Below are 16245 nucleotides of genomic sequence, written 5' to 3'. Positions count from 1 at the left end.
GGTTACTGTCAGAAACTGAGCTAGGGAGACCTTCCATGTGACCCACAATGTCTTCTCTTATGTCCCCACCCTGCCCCAGAGCTTACCCCGTTAACGCTGTCCCACCTGTGAGGAGGGCTTTGGCAATCCTGGGAGGGAGGAGGGGGATCGGGAACTATTGCTCATGGGTTTGGTTTGGTCAAATTGGACACCTGGAACTTAACCGAATTAGAAAGCCAAACTATTTTGAGTTAATAGTCTGGAATAGAGCAAAGGCGAGTATCGAAAACGTGCACACTGGTAACACTGCAGGAATTACTCTACTTCCATTCTCTTTTTCCTGGTTTATTGCATCTTCTGCACAGATTTATACCTTTTCAGGCAGGTAGGACAGAAGCACGTTTCTGTGACTCATCATGGAAAGGCAGGACAGCACAGCTCAGGTTTCAAAATGATGACAGTAAAATTCACTCCTCAGTGCCAAGACATTTAGTTCTTTTGGTTTACAGCAGAAGTACAAAATGTGAAATTCTAAATTTGTATTTAATCCTCTATATGCTATCTTTTTAATGATTAGTTCAAATTAGTTAACAAGAACAACATTGATAAAACTAAAAATAGCACAGCCAAGATGTTTTGTGTCAATCAGATGTTGTATATACGAGAACTATATCCACGCCACAAACCCTTCTATGTTACAAACAGCTATATCACAGTAAGAATATGTACTTGCAAAATAAATAAATAAAAGGTACTAGTACAAAGGTAGATTGACGTTCCCAGGGTTGAAGGGCAGAAGAATCAATTGTCCAAGAAGAAAGATGCAGAAGCATCCTTTACTCTGCAGGCTGACATCATGATTGTTTAGAAAGGTTTCCAAAGTAAGGCATGTAATTCTGGGCTTCTTTAGCCAAGAGAAAATGTGCAAATATTTCATAAGCTTCATGGAAGTTTAACAGTTTCAAACTATACACTACTTTATACCAATTAAAACTGTCTATCTAGCAGTACTTGTTGATTAGAGAAATTGATGGCACAGATTTTGTACGTACTACTTCAGCCACACGTACGTCATTCAGTGCTTCAGAACGCCTACCCACTACTTTTTCAAATTTACAGGACACACCACTGTATTTGAACGGCACTCAAATCGTGTGCACATTTGGCAAAGAATCAAGACTACTTAAATCCTACATATGCAAATAACCTGTGATGGCTGTAGATGAGCCTAATCTAAAAAAACCTCTTATCCTATTTTGACTATGAGAAACCAGACTTTTTGTCCTCTCAAGTTTTGGTTTTTAGTGACAAGATTAATATGTTGCCACATAATCCAGCTGAACCAACTCACTGTGCGTTACATGGGTCTTGGATCCAATGCACAGGAGCACCCAGCTGAGCGTGAGGAAGGAGCAGGACTGCCTCTTCTGGTGGCAGCTCGCTCTTCTATTGACCTAGCCGCAACATGAGCACACCCCAAAGCTTATGCTATCTTCTGATAGGTATGAAACTATGGCAAGTGTACGTTTGGAAGAGTTAAAGGAAACAGGTACTCTTTTCAGAGAGCAGTATGCCAACAGATGTGGAATTTAACTTCTGAACGATGCCACAGTCGCTCAGCAAATGGACGGGACATCTAATGGAACAGGTATTCTCTCAGACCATGAGCTTCAAATTGCTTGGCCTTGCAGTCCACGAACAACTTGAAGAGAAGACGCAGTCAATGCCTATTATACATACTGGCCACTGTATTTTGTACTGTGATGTTTCCGGTCCTTTTCATCAGTAGCTCCAGCGTACCTACAATAAATGCTCTTAAATTTAAAATAAAAAGAGAGAGACAACTACTGAACATCAGTCTATCCAGCCTAATAGAATAATAGGGAGTTTCACCGCAGGCAGAAGATTAGTGCCAGAATAAGGCATTTAGTGGCTTTTCTATCTGGCACTTTTGAACACAGGTGTACCTCCCTTGGCTTGATGTTAGAAACGGTATTGAAGACAAAATATTAATTCGTATTTTCCCCATTTTGTCCTGTGAGCCACTTATTAGGACAGCAACAGGATTCTTATTGAGGCACGGGCTAAAAAGACTGAGAGGTTCAGATGGAGCTAGTGAGTCAGCTCATTTCCAGCGTGAAACCCAATGAATCCTCTGGCAAAAAAAAGTGCATTCCTTGCAAGGCTTAAGAAATAGCATTACTGTGGTATGTTGACTACAGACATAACTATAATCTCTCCCACTAGATGTCAACAGATAACAGAAGCCCTCCCCTAAGGAAATTCCCTGTGAAGCTAAGCCAAATATTACAACATGCAGCTAAGAACAAAACTTCTGTAAGCGGTGGAGGACCTAACTGCCACATTATCTATTGTGTTACAGACAAGCCTGTTCAAAGCCTCACGGTTACGTATCCTTCACTTCTGTACATCTCAACATTGATGTTTCAGCACTGTAATGTTGTTGTTCAGGCCCAGTTTAAGAATGATTTCCATGGTGTAGCACTGCTTAATTTTGCGTGAAGGATTTGCGGGATGCACTCATAAGTCCTCACCTACACTGGGAGGCTGTGTTTTACACCACCAGCACGGAAATGACCCAAAGGAAACTTTGCTCTCCCTCTAATCTCTTCAAAATATTTGTTTGGCATTCAAGTCTATGCTGGTTCTTCCCCCTTTCCCTCTCCACCCAATCTTTCTTTGAAATAGTAGCTTTAGAAAGCCACTTCAAAAATAAATCACCACACCCCCCCTCTAGTTTTTATTTAAATTATCTCATTTGTTATGGGTTGTTTTGCTGGAGACATCATCTAGTTTTTCCAGCTTTTAAACACCTGAGGAAATGTGCTATTACTTTTGTTTGTATAATTTAAAATTCTTCAAATCACACTCTAAAGATCAATTTCTTGCTCTAGTTGATGCTAAAAGTTTTAAACAATGCTGTAGATAAACCATAGGCAGTTACACTTGAAGAGCCTGTTTCATAATGAGTCTGTAAGGCTCACATTTTTTTCTTTTAAAAAATCTTTGCAAAAAGAAAAAAGCATCACAGCTACTACTGCAGAACACTAAAAGGACTTTTGTGAAAAATGTCTTGCAGCCATGCAAGCTGATTGTTTGTTACATAGTACTAATTACGAGAAGTTTCCCTACAGAATTAAAAATTTGGCACAAGGCTGTTCATACACCATAACTATTGCCTCTGGTGTCTAATATTGCCTTAATGTCTCCCTGTGTTCTCCTTCTTCTACACTAATGTACTTTTTTCCCCCATGATAAAATTCCTCAAGGCAGCGTTCGGGGAGCACAGGCTGACGGCTGTGTTGTCTTGTCCAGCTTGCACAGAACTTTCTACAGTGGGAGCACTGGCCCATGGGAGCAGGACATCGGGAACCCAACACCTCAGAAGACGCTGCCTTGCACATCGGCAAGCCTTCACAAGCCCACAGCGCGGAGGCTGCTGAAGCGCGTGTGGGTTCTACAGCTACTTTTCATACTCCTGTCACTAAAACAGAGACATTTAGAAAAAAAAAAAAAAAAACAACACAACTAACTTTCAAACGTATGCACAGCATACAAGTTTGTATGGCACCAACAGTAAGGAAGTTGGTAGCTAACATTCAGAAATTTTCTGTAAAAAAAAAAAAATCTGTAAAATTCCACAATAAAAAAAAACCTAAGCAGCAGAGTACAGCTACTTGTGATCCACCTTTTAAGTAGATCATTTACTACACTTAAAAGGATTTTTGTTTCCTTTAAAAAAACCCCACCCTAATGTTAAATTAGAGGGAGGAAAATTCACACTAGTGCAGCTTTGCAGTTGTTAAAAAAGCAAAAATACCTGTTAGAAGGTATTCTCCTATGGCCTGCGTAAAGGCTGGACAGATCTGAGTAATTCTGTATTTTGAGAAGAGCTGATCTCTAAAGATAGGCAACAGCACTGGCCCTTACAATAGCTTAAACATCGGAGAGGAATGCAGGTGTGAAAAGACCAGCCAGAAGCAGCAATCTATTTAGGAATTCACAAAAAACCCAGCCAGCGTTTTGAGTGTCACTCAAAAACTGGCCTGTGAAATTGTACTGTGAAGTTCTCTATGGTCCTGCAGCTCCTTCTTGTGCAGATGCAGGTAGCTGCACTATTTCTCTGTGCAGTTGTTCCAGCATGCTGCAGTCGTCCAGTCTGAATGTTACAAAAGGTGAGGGCAGCCTGCTTTGGCACGTATCACAGTAGAAAAGGACAGTCTCTTGGCTCAGAGATGAAATACCTCAGCCCTGTTTGCCAACACCTGAGAATTTAGGAACTGCATCTTTCCCTTTGTAAAACTGTTGAAACAGACGGGCAGGATTTCTCAAATTTAAAACTGGTGGTGTTCCAACAGCTTCCCTTTGCCACTCAGCCTCAGTCTGTCCTAAATGGACTTGTCCGATGCAGCTGTGGTAGGACGCCTTTCTGCATGACTCGGGATAGAAATCATCTTAACAGAGCAGAATTTAAACGAACCCCTCCACCACAATGCAGTGGCTGATACCGAACTTTAATCCACGAGTTCTTCCAAAGTGAAACCTTTCGATGCATTATCTAACTTTAAAAAATGGAACAAAGCACATGGGCGAGCTGGTGCTTTAGATGTCCCTTACAAAGCACCCTACAACGGGATGTTACTTACCAGTTAACGAGCCGTTCCCCAAGAGCAGCCTTTGCATAGTCACACTGCGGGGATGCATGCCTGACATCTCAGAGCCTCAGAGACTTGTCGAGGAGTCAGTCCCGGCAGGTGCCGCTGAAGCACCCTCTTGTGGCACCGAGCACTCAGCGCCCAAGGCTGGGAAGGCGAGGTGCAGTTTGTAACCGCTTCAGCTCCACGGCCGTTCAACTGCTGCTTTCCCGAGACCTGTTTGCTGCTAGACTTTTTGTCATTTCCCTCAAAGATAGCTTAGCGTTAGTTCTAAATAATTCGAAAGTGTTGAACTATTCTTAAATAGGTTTCAGTGTTAGTTTTCACTGTTAAATGCCTGCGGAACAACGTGTCTGCTTCCACTTTCAAAACCAAATCAAACTTTATTATCAAACACTCTTGTTTCCAGAGGTGTGCCTCCTGCCCCGTTTTTCTTCAAAAGCCTCGATCAATTCTAATCTGCACCACAATGAGCAGCTCGTAATGAAGCTGCGTGTGCCAAGCCTTTACATTCAGGCACACAAAGAAAGTAATCCTGACTTTAATTAATTTAGGAATCTCTGAGACAAGGGCCTTTTCTGTGGTGGCGATTTGTTTGCATTCAAGCCAACTCTGTAGCTATGCTTATGCAAATCTGCAGCTTAAGACATGAAAAGCTTTGTTTTAATCTACATGAAATTACAGTGATTTATCTGATCTACATTAGATGACCACATCTTCACAACTACACCACTCCTGAGTGAAAAAGAGGCACTATCTGCTGCAAAAAAAGGGGTCCTTTTTTTCCAGACCGTTAATGGATTGGTATCATCACTCCTTGCAGGGCCAGGCCATCTTCAGGTTCCAAGTTCAGTACAGATCAGACAGAGCGAACCATCAGCACCAAGATCAGCACCAAAACTTGACTCCGAAGTGCAAGAGATCACCTCAAAAAAACCCTTTTATTTGGGGACTAGCAGAGGAAGACCTTTTTCACTGACTATGCAGTCAAGTGACTAAGTTCAAAGAACTATAGCAGTATTAGTAAAAGAAAGCAAAACAGCAGTAGAGGGTGGTGAGGTTTTTTTTAATCAAACTTTCATCACTTTCAGTGTTGATGACAAGAGATAAACCACCCTAATATTCATAGTGCATCCATAAGTTGAACCAGGTTTCTGCCCCCCCAACCCTTCCCCTCAAGCAATGGTTCCTTACACTGAAGCCAAGCACCCATTATGGCAAGAGTGCTGGCTTTCTGTCGTCCAAGCGCCTTGGGGGTGCTAGGTGCTTGAAAGGAAAAATAGCAAACACGCCAAGGACCAGCCTTCCTAACTCAAGAGACACGGCAAAAATCTTCACGTGGCTGACAGCCACAGGACAGATGTAACATACCTTGTAGAGCAGAGAAGGGGAGCTCCAGCAGTTCACAGGCAGATGATAATTGCTCCCCAAGGATCCCACTGCTCCTTTTAATTGGCTGGGTCCCAGGGGATGTTGGCTTCAGCGGCCACTACGGGTCTGCCTCACTCCTCAGCCAAGGTTCAGACCACCTGCCAGCCCCTGGGCCAGCACAGCCCCTGCCGTTCTCATGACGCAAGTTCAGCACCGGAGCTGCGTTACACTAGCCACTCCCCTACTATAATCTTTCCAAAGCCAGATTTCCAAGATGAATTTCTCAGAAGTTCTGGCAGACTCATCGTAGGTATTCTGATCACTATTTGGTCTGTCAGCAGTCCTTCTGAAAACTACTCTATTTACAAAGGGTTAAGGCTAGACCTACATATAGAGCAGCCATGTGTCCCAGAAAATTGCCAGAAAATAAAATAATTCTTTTTATTCCCCTGGTACTACTCAATACATATTGCCTCTTAGTATGGGTCTACGTTGCAGAATGTAGCATTAAGCAAAGATACCTCAGCTTTTAAGGTGTTAATTCAGATGCCAGAAGTAGTTTAGTTATAACAGTATGGAATTTGGCACAGGCTCGTTTTTCCTATGGGGAAGCACTCACACCAAAACAAAGGCATCAAGTTTAACTACAATCAGTCCTTGCAGACAAACATACTTATGACTTAAGAACAGCTCCTCAGTGTAAGTAAAATATTTTTTAATAGTTAAGCTAAATCAACAGCAGTATATCCACATACATTGCACTCAATTGAAGAGTGACAACTTAAGCTGGTACAATCTTCCCTGAAGAGAAGCATTACACATTGGCACCAGTCTGTGTGCAGATAAGGCCTTACTTTTTTCTTTTCACAACAGTACTTAGAGCTTCCTACATCACTTTTACTTCCTGAGCCGTAACTCCTCTGTCTTGAGTGTACATTTTCCCCCTGCTCTCTTTGTAGTGGTATATTTTCTTTTTTTCCTGCCTTCATACTGTTATTACAGAACGAAAAGAAAAATTACACAAGAAAAAATACATAATGTATGCTATAATCCTAGTAATTTGGTATGCACATCACATTTTCTGATGATGGGCTCCCAGTATCACTGTATTCCCTTTACAAAGTCTCCATGCTTTGTTAAAGGTGTATAGGAACAAAGCAGTCCAAGTGCCCTTTGTATCTGGGATCTTTAACTATACAAGCAAACACTATTCACTTTGTGAATAGGTCTTGGGTGTAGAAAAGTTTAGTTGCAGAAGAAATGAAGAAAACTGAAAGGGGATAATAAAAGGAAATTTGTAGCACCAGAGCCAGGGCTCTGCAAACCTGGCCTCCTCCCACTTCCAGGAGGTGGCAGCGTTGTCTCTCGTTAATTCACTGCCGTAAAGCAGGAGAGGTACCACCGACATTGTGCTCTTCTCTTTATGAAACACTTCCCCTTCGAAGCCCCACTCATTAACCATTTCTATGAAATACTAGTATCAAATAAGATATTATAATAAATAGCTATAAACTTATACTACTCTCTGTCTACAGTTAAGTAAACAGAAGTTTAGTGCCTTGGTGTGACAAAGAAGTGCTTTTTAATCAGGAAGTTCTACCACAAGAACAATAAGAAACACATTTAATGTTTACTTTTTATCTAATAAACTCTCTTCACTCTCCTGTGTGCTTAGTTACTTTTATCAATAAATACAGTTAAGATGTTTAAGTAGCTTTAGCACATGAGTGGAGTAAATTATCGGTTCACGTATTTAAGTCCAGGAAGATAAGTCGGCTGAACTTCAACAAAGATCTGAAGCACTGATGAGTACTTAGTATACTTATGTCTGGGTAGTTTAAAAATTGGGATACTGCAAATCTTCTTCCCCTCCTTTTGGATTAATTTTCTATTTTAAAACTGCTGATGCATTTGCTGCTGACTTCTATTTGACAATTAACAACAAAAATATAAGAAAAGGTTTCTTCCAAGTGTTGCTCTATCAAACAGAACACCTGAGTTCAGGTGCTTCAGACATACATACTGATATTAGCTGATAAACCTTTGTACCAGCAAACTTCATGTGTGAAGCGTTCCCTTACCCCCTTTTTACAGGGCTGCAGTGAATAAAATGGACAAATATTGTTACAAATGCAATACACAATATTAATTAGTGTAAAACTTCAAGTATAAAAGCTCTCAGCAGAGTCAAATAAGCTGTTTGAAGTTTGTCCTCCTCCAGTATAATTAAAAATAATGCTTCCTATTATTGTAAGATGTATGTTAGTCTGCTAACAAAACTGAAACATTTCAGAAATCATTTTGGGTGGTGCTTCCCCACAAACACCTAGATGATCTCATTAGAGAAACGAGAACCTGTTTTGCTTTTGTTATGAATTTTACATCACCTTTGATATTACCTAAATATTGATAATTACATTAGCTCACATGACAAATTCAGGATTTCTATCACAACTTGAATCTCTGAACATCAGTATTCCTAAATCTCAACAATCCATATACTTGTATCAATTTGGAAGATAGGACGACTTTTGAAATTCAGTATAGAAGTTGAGCACTGTATATTAAATTGATAACAATTTTCCTAACCAAATTAAAAGCAACACTTCTGAAAGGGAATGTGACGCACACCTAATTTCCTCTTATAGGTGTAGTTCAAATACTGCCTGCAACTTTAAAAGTACTTGTACTTTATAGTCACTTATCAAAGCAAGTTCAAGGTATTTCCCACTCTAGTTATTAAATGAATAAATAGGATTATTTTCACTGGAAACATCAAGATGTTAAACAGTGTCATTAATCAGGCTCCAGATTTTGGTGTACAAAGTCACTTCCAAGTACAGCCCTAACTCATCCCCGAAAAAGCTACAGAAAAAAAATTAAGGAAGTGAAGAAACACGAACTAATGGGGTAACAGAAAAAAAGAAATCGCTGCTCTATGTAACTGCATGCTACTAGCACCAAATATCCGTTTTTTTTTTAAAAAAAGCAAAACAGGTTGGGAGGAGAAAAAGGGGGCTTGGTGGCAGGGTTTAGATGCAAATACACTATATGCCCCTATCACCCAATACATCTGTAAGAGTGGCTTGATTTTCTTTTTGCTACTACTTAATAGAACTACTGTCATATGTAACAACAACAAAGTCTTGTATCTGACAAGTAGAGAGTAAACGTATAAAGTAAATCCATGTCTGAAATATGATAAACTGAATGATGGAGAGAGTATTAGAGAGAGTAATTCTGCTAATCACATTAAGTTTCCTTAATTCCTAAAGGGCCTCATGCACTGAAGTCACAAATAAGGATTTGCAGAACATGGCTTGAAGCTCTGGGAGAACGCAGGCTGTATTTTGAAATACTGTATATGGAAGAATCTCTTCTAGCCGACCTTAAGTCCAAATATTAGACACTTAGATGTCTGAACTAGTAATCTTAAATGTCCTTCATAATCAACGTTCAGAAATAAGCATTTCTAAACAGTGAGTCACTTTGTTTTAAGATTAGTGTCTACAACAGATTACATGTTTTGTCCACTGATGGTGTTTTTCTTGACAGACTAGCTCAGACGTAGAGTTCTAACTTTTAGATACCCGAAGTGAAGTGAGATGACTCTCACGATTTTCCATAATGCTGTAACTTCTGTTTTGAACAGTATATAAAGATTTGCTAAATAAATAAAATCTTGTAGAATATTCTTAAAGATGATGCAATAGCAGCTTCTCAGGAAGATTACAGATCAAACCCATCCAACCAAAAAGCAGGACAAATTTTTTCACAAATACACAAACAATTTACCGGTGAATTTAGTAATGGCACAGTCTCCCCACATATTAGTACAACTTACCTTAATAATAGCAATCTGAAGTTCTTCCTTGCATTTGATATGAAAGTTCTTCGTCACATGAACTAGGTTGTTTTCTATTCATTATTAAAGTCTGGTATATACACATATTTTTGAACCAATTTAACAATTTAGCTACAAGAATCCAATTTTCTACTGGAATTGGTTAAATCTGTATAACTGCCAGTATGGTAAAACTTAAGAGCAACCCCCCTGAAAAAAAAACCCCAAACTCGCTGCCTCAAAACCTGTATTCCTGTCTCCTAGAGAAAAAAAAAACTATAGCAATATGGATGTTTTAAGTGATATAGCTATGAGATAGAAAGTGTCATAAAAATTTGACATGTAAAATAAGCCCTTATAGTTTCATTTACATCTTTCTCTCCTAATTTTAGCTATGTTTAAAACACTACTGTTTGACAAAAAAGTGCTATAGTTTCTTTACAAGAAGCTTTAAAAAACGCAAATTTATCAAAATATGTATCTTAAGAGTTCACTATAAAAAAGGCACAGAGCCCAAGTAACAAAATATGCAACAGAAATACGCAGGGAAAAATTATAACCATTTAAACATTTGATGTGGGTAAATACAATTAAAATATACCTAGTAAGCCTACTATGTGCTATAATAATAAACAGCAATTTAGGGTAGCTGGTGTTCCCTCAGTATTTAAAAGTTACATCTAAAAAATCTCATCCTAAAGATAATTTATAAACTTATCGGTTACTTTACATATAATGGAAGTGTTTAATGACTAGGTTTATTTCTGAACATAAAATGTAAAATTGGCTCAAGCGTGGTTAAGAAAGCTGTGACAACTGAATTTCTGAATTCATTAATCTTCAAGTGAGTAAACATTAGGCGCCAGGTTATGTGTTTTGTAAATGTGAAATGTAAGATTTCATCTGAAGTTCCACCACTGCATTATAAAACTACTTAGCTGGAGTCAATCAAAAAATGTCATTAGCAGAAAGACTTGTTCAGGCTACAAAGCAGTATTTACTTACCTTTATATGAGTTACAAGGATGCTATTCAAAACCTGCAAAAATACGCAAGGCAATATCTCTGCCTAATATCCACTTAAGATGTGTTCTTGTGTGTGTGAATAATGTGTGAGGTATGAACATATAAATAGAAAGGAGGGGGGAAAAAAAAAAAAAAGAGCGTACTGCCTCCCCCCAAACTTAAAAGGAAAGAATGGTCCTTAAATTATTTCATGTAAAGAAGAAAAGCAGCAGGAAGAACTTGGATATACTTGACAGTTAAAAGCTGTTTGCAGAAGTGTAAAGTATCGTTGGATACCACGCTGAAGCTTTCATTCTCGGCACTAGCACTGAAAATGCAAGACCTGAGAGACAGGTGCCAAATCTAAATTACAAAAATACAATTCAAATTAGTACAGTCAATTGCTGATTCATGGTGCACACTGTGCAACCTTTTTGTAAAGCTTAACACAAATGTATCAATACTTACCTCTTCTAGATTAGAAACACTTACTGTCTTTATGGGAAAAATTTAAAGCTTAATCATGTAGTTTTCATCCAGAAATCAGCTGGGTAGATTGAAAGGCTCTTAATCATACAACTGTCATATGATACAAGTGAAACTTCCAAAAATGTCTCCCATTTTTGTGTATCTCTGTGTGCGAATCTTTGAAGGTGGAGAAAAGTAGTTTGGTGCCATATTAAGAAAAAAAACCCCAAATCCTAAACTCCCTAGTCTTGCAGAGCCAAGAATGGATGGGTATTCAAAGAAAATGTAAATGATTATTCAGGAATATCCCTATGCGATACATACATTTGAACAACAGTGAAGATGAAATGGCAGCAGTCCTTTCAGGCTTTACAGCATTGTAATTATGATCGCTTGCCCAGGACGGTGTGCTGTTTTCTGCTGCTGGCTCTTTAGTAATAGGTTGAGTGTTTGCCTCAGTCTTGGCAGTTGTCAAAACAGTCTTCTTCATATTCAGCTCTCTTTTCTCAGGAAATGGTCTCTTTTGGTTTGAAAGAGGCTTAATACCTGCCTGTACAATTAAAAGAAGCTTAATTACTAATAATCATCAAATATATTATATTTTAAAAACAAGCAGAAATATAGTTACATACATGTACACAAATTTATTTTATAGTAAGTGCCTGTAAATACACTTGAAATGAAGTAATTTCACATTCAAGTCCATAAAGCAAAGGCAATATACACTGTAACTTCAGGAAAAGAGAATGGCAAAAACCCCACCTCAAAACAACAGTATTTATCATTAAGTTGTGGGTTGCCCATTTTATAGTGGTTTCAATGGGGAAAGGAGAAGGCTTTGATTGCATCTTTTTGCTTCCCAAAGCACACATACAGTGCAGTCACATTAGTTCAAAATTCACAGTAATTCCAAATTACTGCCCAAACCCCAGTAATTTGGAGTTAAAAAAGGTAAAATTTATTTGGAATGAAATTAAAATAAAAAAAGGTGTATTGCCTATACTTTTTTTTTTTAAAGGTAAATCGGTAAATTGACTTGGAATGAATTCCCCCCCCCGCCGCCCCAAAGTGCACTGCCATCTAGAAGGCCCTTTTAAGAAACTCTCTCTAGCTACAGGTTTTTATTGTCAGAAGAATTAAACAATGTTTTTACCACAGAAAAAGGCAACAGAACAAAAAAAAAAAAATAGAAAGCTCCTCTTCAACGCAGAGCTTGGCAATTTTATTTGTCTAAAAAACTAGAGCACAGAAGTAAGACACTGTGCTTCAGGACAACTGTTTTAGATCATGAACATTAGCTTACCTGCAGTTGAGATTTTGGCATGCCAGGTTTTTCAGATTTTGGTTTGATCTTCTCTTTAGGTTTTGGTTTTGCATCTTTGCCAGCACTTAAAAACTTCATAGTGGCTGCAGCATGTTTGAGAATGCAGTCATTGCTGCAATACACAGAATCAGGCTGAGCCAAGTTAAAACAGCCGGGACCAATGCACTTTGATGCACCAGGAGCTTCAACTACCTATAGATTGAAATGGAGTGAGTTCAAATTTCAAAGAGGAAACAACAGAAACATACGTGTACAACACGAAGAAATGCTTACATATCATTATGTGTAGACCGCAGCTATGATTGTTTGTGACTTGCACAATAGCCAGCATGAAACCAACTTACTTTCATTCATGATAGGACAGAAACAACCCATACAAATATAAGAATTTTACTCTTGTAACACACTATTTTCCAAACATGTTGTATTTTCAAGTGGTTGGTCTGCTAGCAGTGAACTAAGGAAGGCTGGTTTCCTCAATTTTCAGATCCCATAAGCACACAAATGCTTTTTTCTGATCCTCTACATCATGCAAGAAACCTCCTTAACAATGCAGAACTGTTTCTCAAGAGCAAGGTTTCTAAAGCACATTTTATGTGTATATCACCATCAGCAGCTGTCCTCAACCACGCACACATGCAAAAGGAAGCACTCAGCTATTCAGCTGTACAGGTAATTCTTGCTCTAGAGGTTCACCAATTTTCATTTTACACGTCTCCAACTTGCATAAACACAACCATCCTCCTATACAATTCTGCCATAGCCTAATACCTCTTACACACTGAGAAGTCTGCATATGCAATCTGTATTTTCCTCTACTTCACAATTACTCTCCATTTATATCAAAGTGTTATATTCTAAACACTTCCTCTTCAAATGTTAAGATTTAGAAAATAGCATATTCCTTGAAAACAGAGTACATTAGGTCAAAGTTTAGAAATACCTGAAAGCTCTTTAAGCTCCAACGTATCACCTCTAGCTATTATGCCTTTAGTCTCACTCTTCTAGATTACTCCTAAAAATACGATACAACTGACCTACCACTTGGAACTACTGTAGCTCTAGACAGCCTCCCCCCATCAATAAACTGTAATTTGTAATTATCAAAAGTAAGTTTTTCAGGAATATTTCTAGTAAAAAAATTATTATTTGCATACTGTGGCTTATTTTTCCCCAATCAAAAGTCAGTAAGACAGCATTATCTGCTGCAGTCTGATAAAATCTGGGTTTGGGAATTTTCCCATAAAAATTAAGCTTATGCTTCAGAATATTTTTCCATCACATATGTACTTAACTATGAAGTACCAGAAAGAAGTATCAATTCATGTTCCCTAAGAAGCACCTCAAACTTCAGATTCACTGAGCTGTCATTTCTAACTAAGGGAATTTACTAGATGATGACAAAACTTTCAGTGTTGACATCTGTACTTACACAATGTCTACGAGTTTTAATTACAAACCAAAACTCTACAGCTATAGGTGCTTCTGAGAAAGGCTCCTTTTTGCTGCTGTCCAAAGTGCTTAAAATACTGGTGTAAGAGAACAGATAAACTGAATAATGAGACTGTTCAGTCACTGTGCCACAGTGATTTCAGCACATCAACATACGAAATAGCAGTGATCATTTTGCCTAGAATGGGCAGGGAATTCTGCAGCGAGAGAGCAGTGCTTGTTTATACAAGCCACGGAGGGATCTTCACTGAGGTATGAGGGACAGCATGGGCTGAAACAGAGATTTGACCATTCAGTTCTCAAAACGTGGTACCACCTGCCAAACACAAATAGAGCAGTTCCATTCCATTTCCAAATGCCAAAATAATACCTAATATATTAGCAGTTCTTCCATAAGAGACAATGACTTAATGATACTTATGTTTTTCTTTCGCTAGAGGAGAGATGCCTAACACATTTAAGTAATTCGTTAGCATGCTAATATCAAAGAGTAATTGGTGATACTCAGAAGCAGAACTTTAAGTTAATACTAACGCTGTCAGTGAAATGCAGACTAATACCAACAGAACAAGACTCTCAAACGTTCTTGTGTACAAAAAAGCGCAAATATATTTGAAACTGTATTTGAAAACATTTTTGAGAAAAACACTGTTTTCTACTCATTTATCTTAAGATAGTAAATATTTATATATTAAGCTCAAACTGTTCTGATCAATACATTAAGCTCACTATGCTGATATGGATAGCTCTGCCATTTAAATTGACTAGAAGGCGGGGGGGGCGTTCCATAAACATTTTGTGGAAAACGTAGTACAACAGAAAGATTCCTCCAGAGAGGCACTTACACTCAAACTTGTAATACTTATTCTAGGGATGTTTAAAGATTAGGCATCAAAGAATAAATTATACAGAAAAAAAAATATGAATAGCTGTAGCATTCTAACAGCAAATACACTAAACATGCTCTTCAAGGCATAGTAAGAGAGAAAAGCAAAATGTTCAAGATGTTGGCATTACTACAGTAGCTTAGGCAGTAAAACTACTGTAGCATCAGGTTTTTAAATTTCTGTACACTGAGCTGAAGAAGCTTCTTTGCCTGTATTTTGAATTGGGCATGAAACTTGCTATTACGAAATTTAAGCTTCTCTTTTATATTTTATGCCAGAATTTGCAATACTTCAAAATACACATTTTTATGTTAAAAAAGGCAGTATAACAATCCTCTATGTACTAATAACTTGAAGAAGCATCAGGACAAAAATCAGAACTTCAAAGACTAACTGGAAGTACAGAGGAAGTACAGCTGGAATTAACTCCAAGAGACATTTGCCAATGTTAAGTATGAAGTTTCACTATCATTGAAAATGTCCAAAATAATTTGATATTATTTCAAAGCTAGTATAAACCAGTCCAGAATTCTAGTATTTTTAATAAAAGAACACCTTATTATTTTACTTCCAAAACAGTATTTATAAAGGGCAGAATAGCACAAAGCATATAGTGTGGCATTTCCTTACACCTACATAAAATTTTTAAATTCCCCACTTCAGAATGACACTTTCTTAATTTTAGATCTTGTACTGATAGAACTATGGATAAATTTCTGCTAAACAGTAATATTTAGCGGGTTGTTCAGTTTCATATTTAACTTCAAAAGAACAAGTCAGATTTACAGCCGTACAAGTAAGCCATTGTCTCAATGTACTCCGTGAAACACGGAAAATAAGAAACAATTAAAATACTTACAGGTTGAAATATCTTTAGCTTTTTCTTCCCACTTGGATTTGCAGCTTTTTCAATCCTACCCTTGATTCCTTGGTCCTCAACAGATTTTTGTTCAATTGTTCCTATGCTTGTGAATTCTGTGCCATCCACATTTACTTGCCCTGCTTTAGCTTCCTGCTGGTCTATTTCCGAAACAGGCTCATCCTGTCCCTGTAGAATGGTGCAGTTTGGACAGATATAGTCCTCACCATTCCTTTCCAACAATCGCCCTCGAGCCTCAGAAATACCCACGCAGTCACCGTGAAACCATTCCTCACATCTATCACAACAAATCATAAACCTGAAAGAAAAAAACCCCAAGGAACAGTAAAATATTGTGAAAAGACAATTAACGCTCAACAG

The 16245-nt window shown here is 38.2% G+C and overlaps 1 protein-coding gene across 1 annotated transcript in view; it reads right to left on the bottom strand.

Moving 5' to 3' along the window:
* The window catches only part of DIDO1 (death inducer-obliterator 1), a 41285-nt gene that overhangs the window by 20447 nt on the left and 4593 nt on the right, over positions 1–16245 (bottom strand). The window contains exons 4-6 of the mRNA XM_009810277.2: positions 15861–16183; positions 12646–12854; positions 11667–11892 (exon numbers count right to left, since the gene is read on the bottom strand). Of these exons, the coding sequence (XP_009808579.2) occupies positions 11667–11892; positions 12646–12854; positions 15861–16183 (758 nt within the window). The remainder of the gene's footprint in view (positions 1–11666; positions 11893–12645; positions 12855–15860; positions 16184–16245) is intronic.

This window comes from Gavia stellata, chromosome 20, assembly GCF_030936135.1.
Source record: "Gavia stellata isolate bGavSte3 chromosome 20, bGavSte3.hap2, whole genome shotgun sequence".
Classification (NCBI taxonomy): domain Eukaryota; kingdom Metazoa; phylum Chordata; class Aves; order Gaviiformes; family Gaviidae; genus Gavia; species Gavia stellata.
The sequence above is the reverse complement of the archived record's forward strand: the minus strand, read 5'-3'. Positions and strand labels throughout refer to the sequence as shown.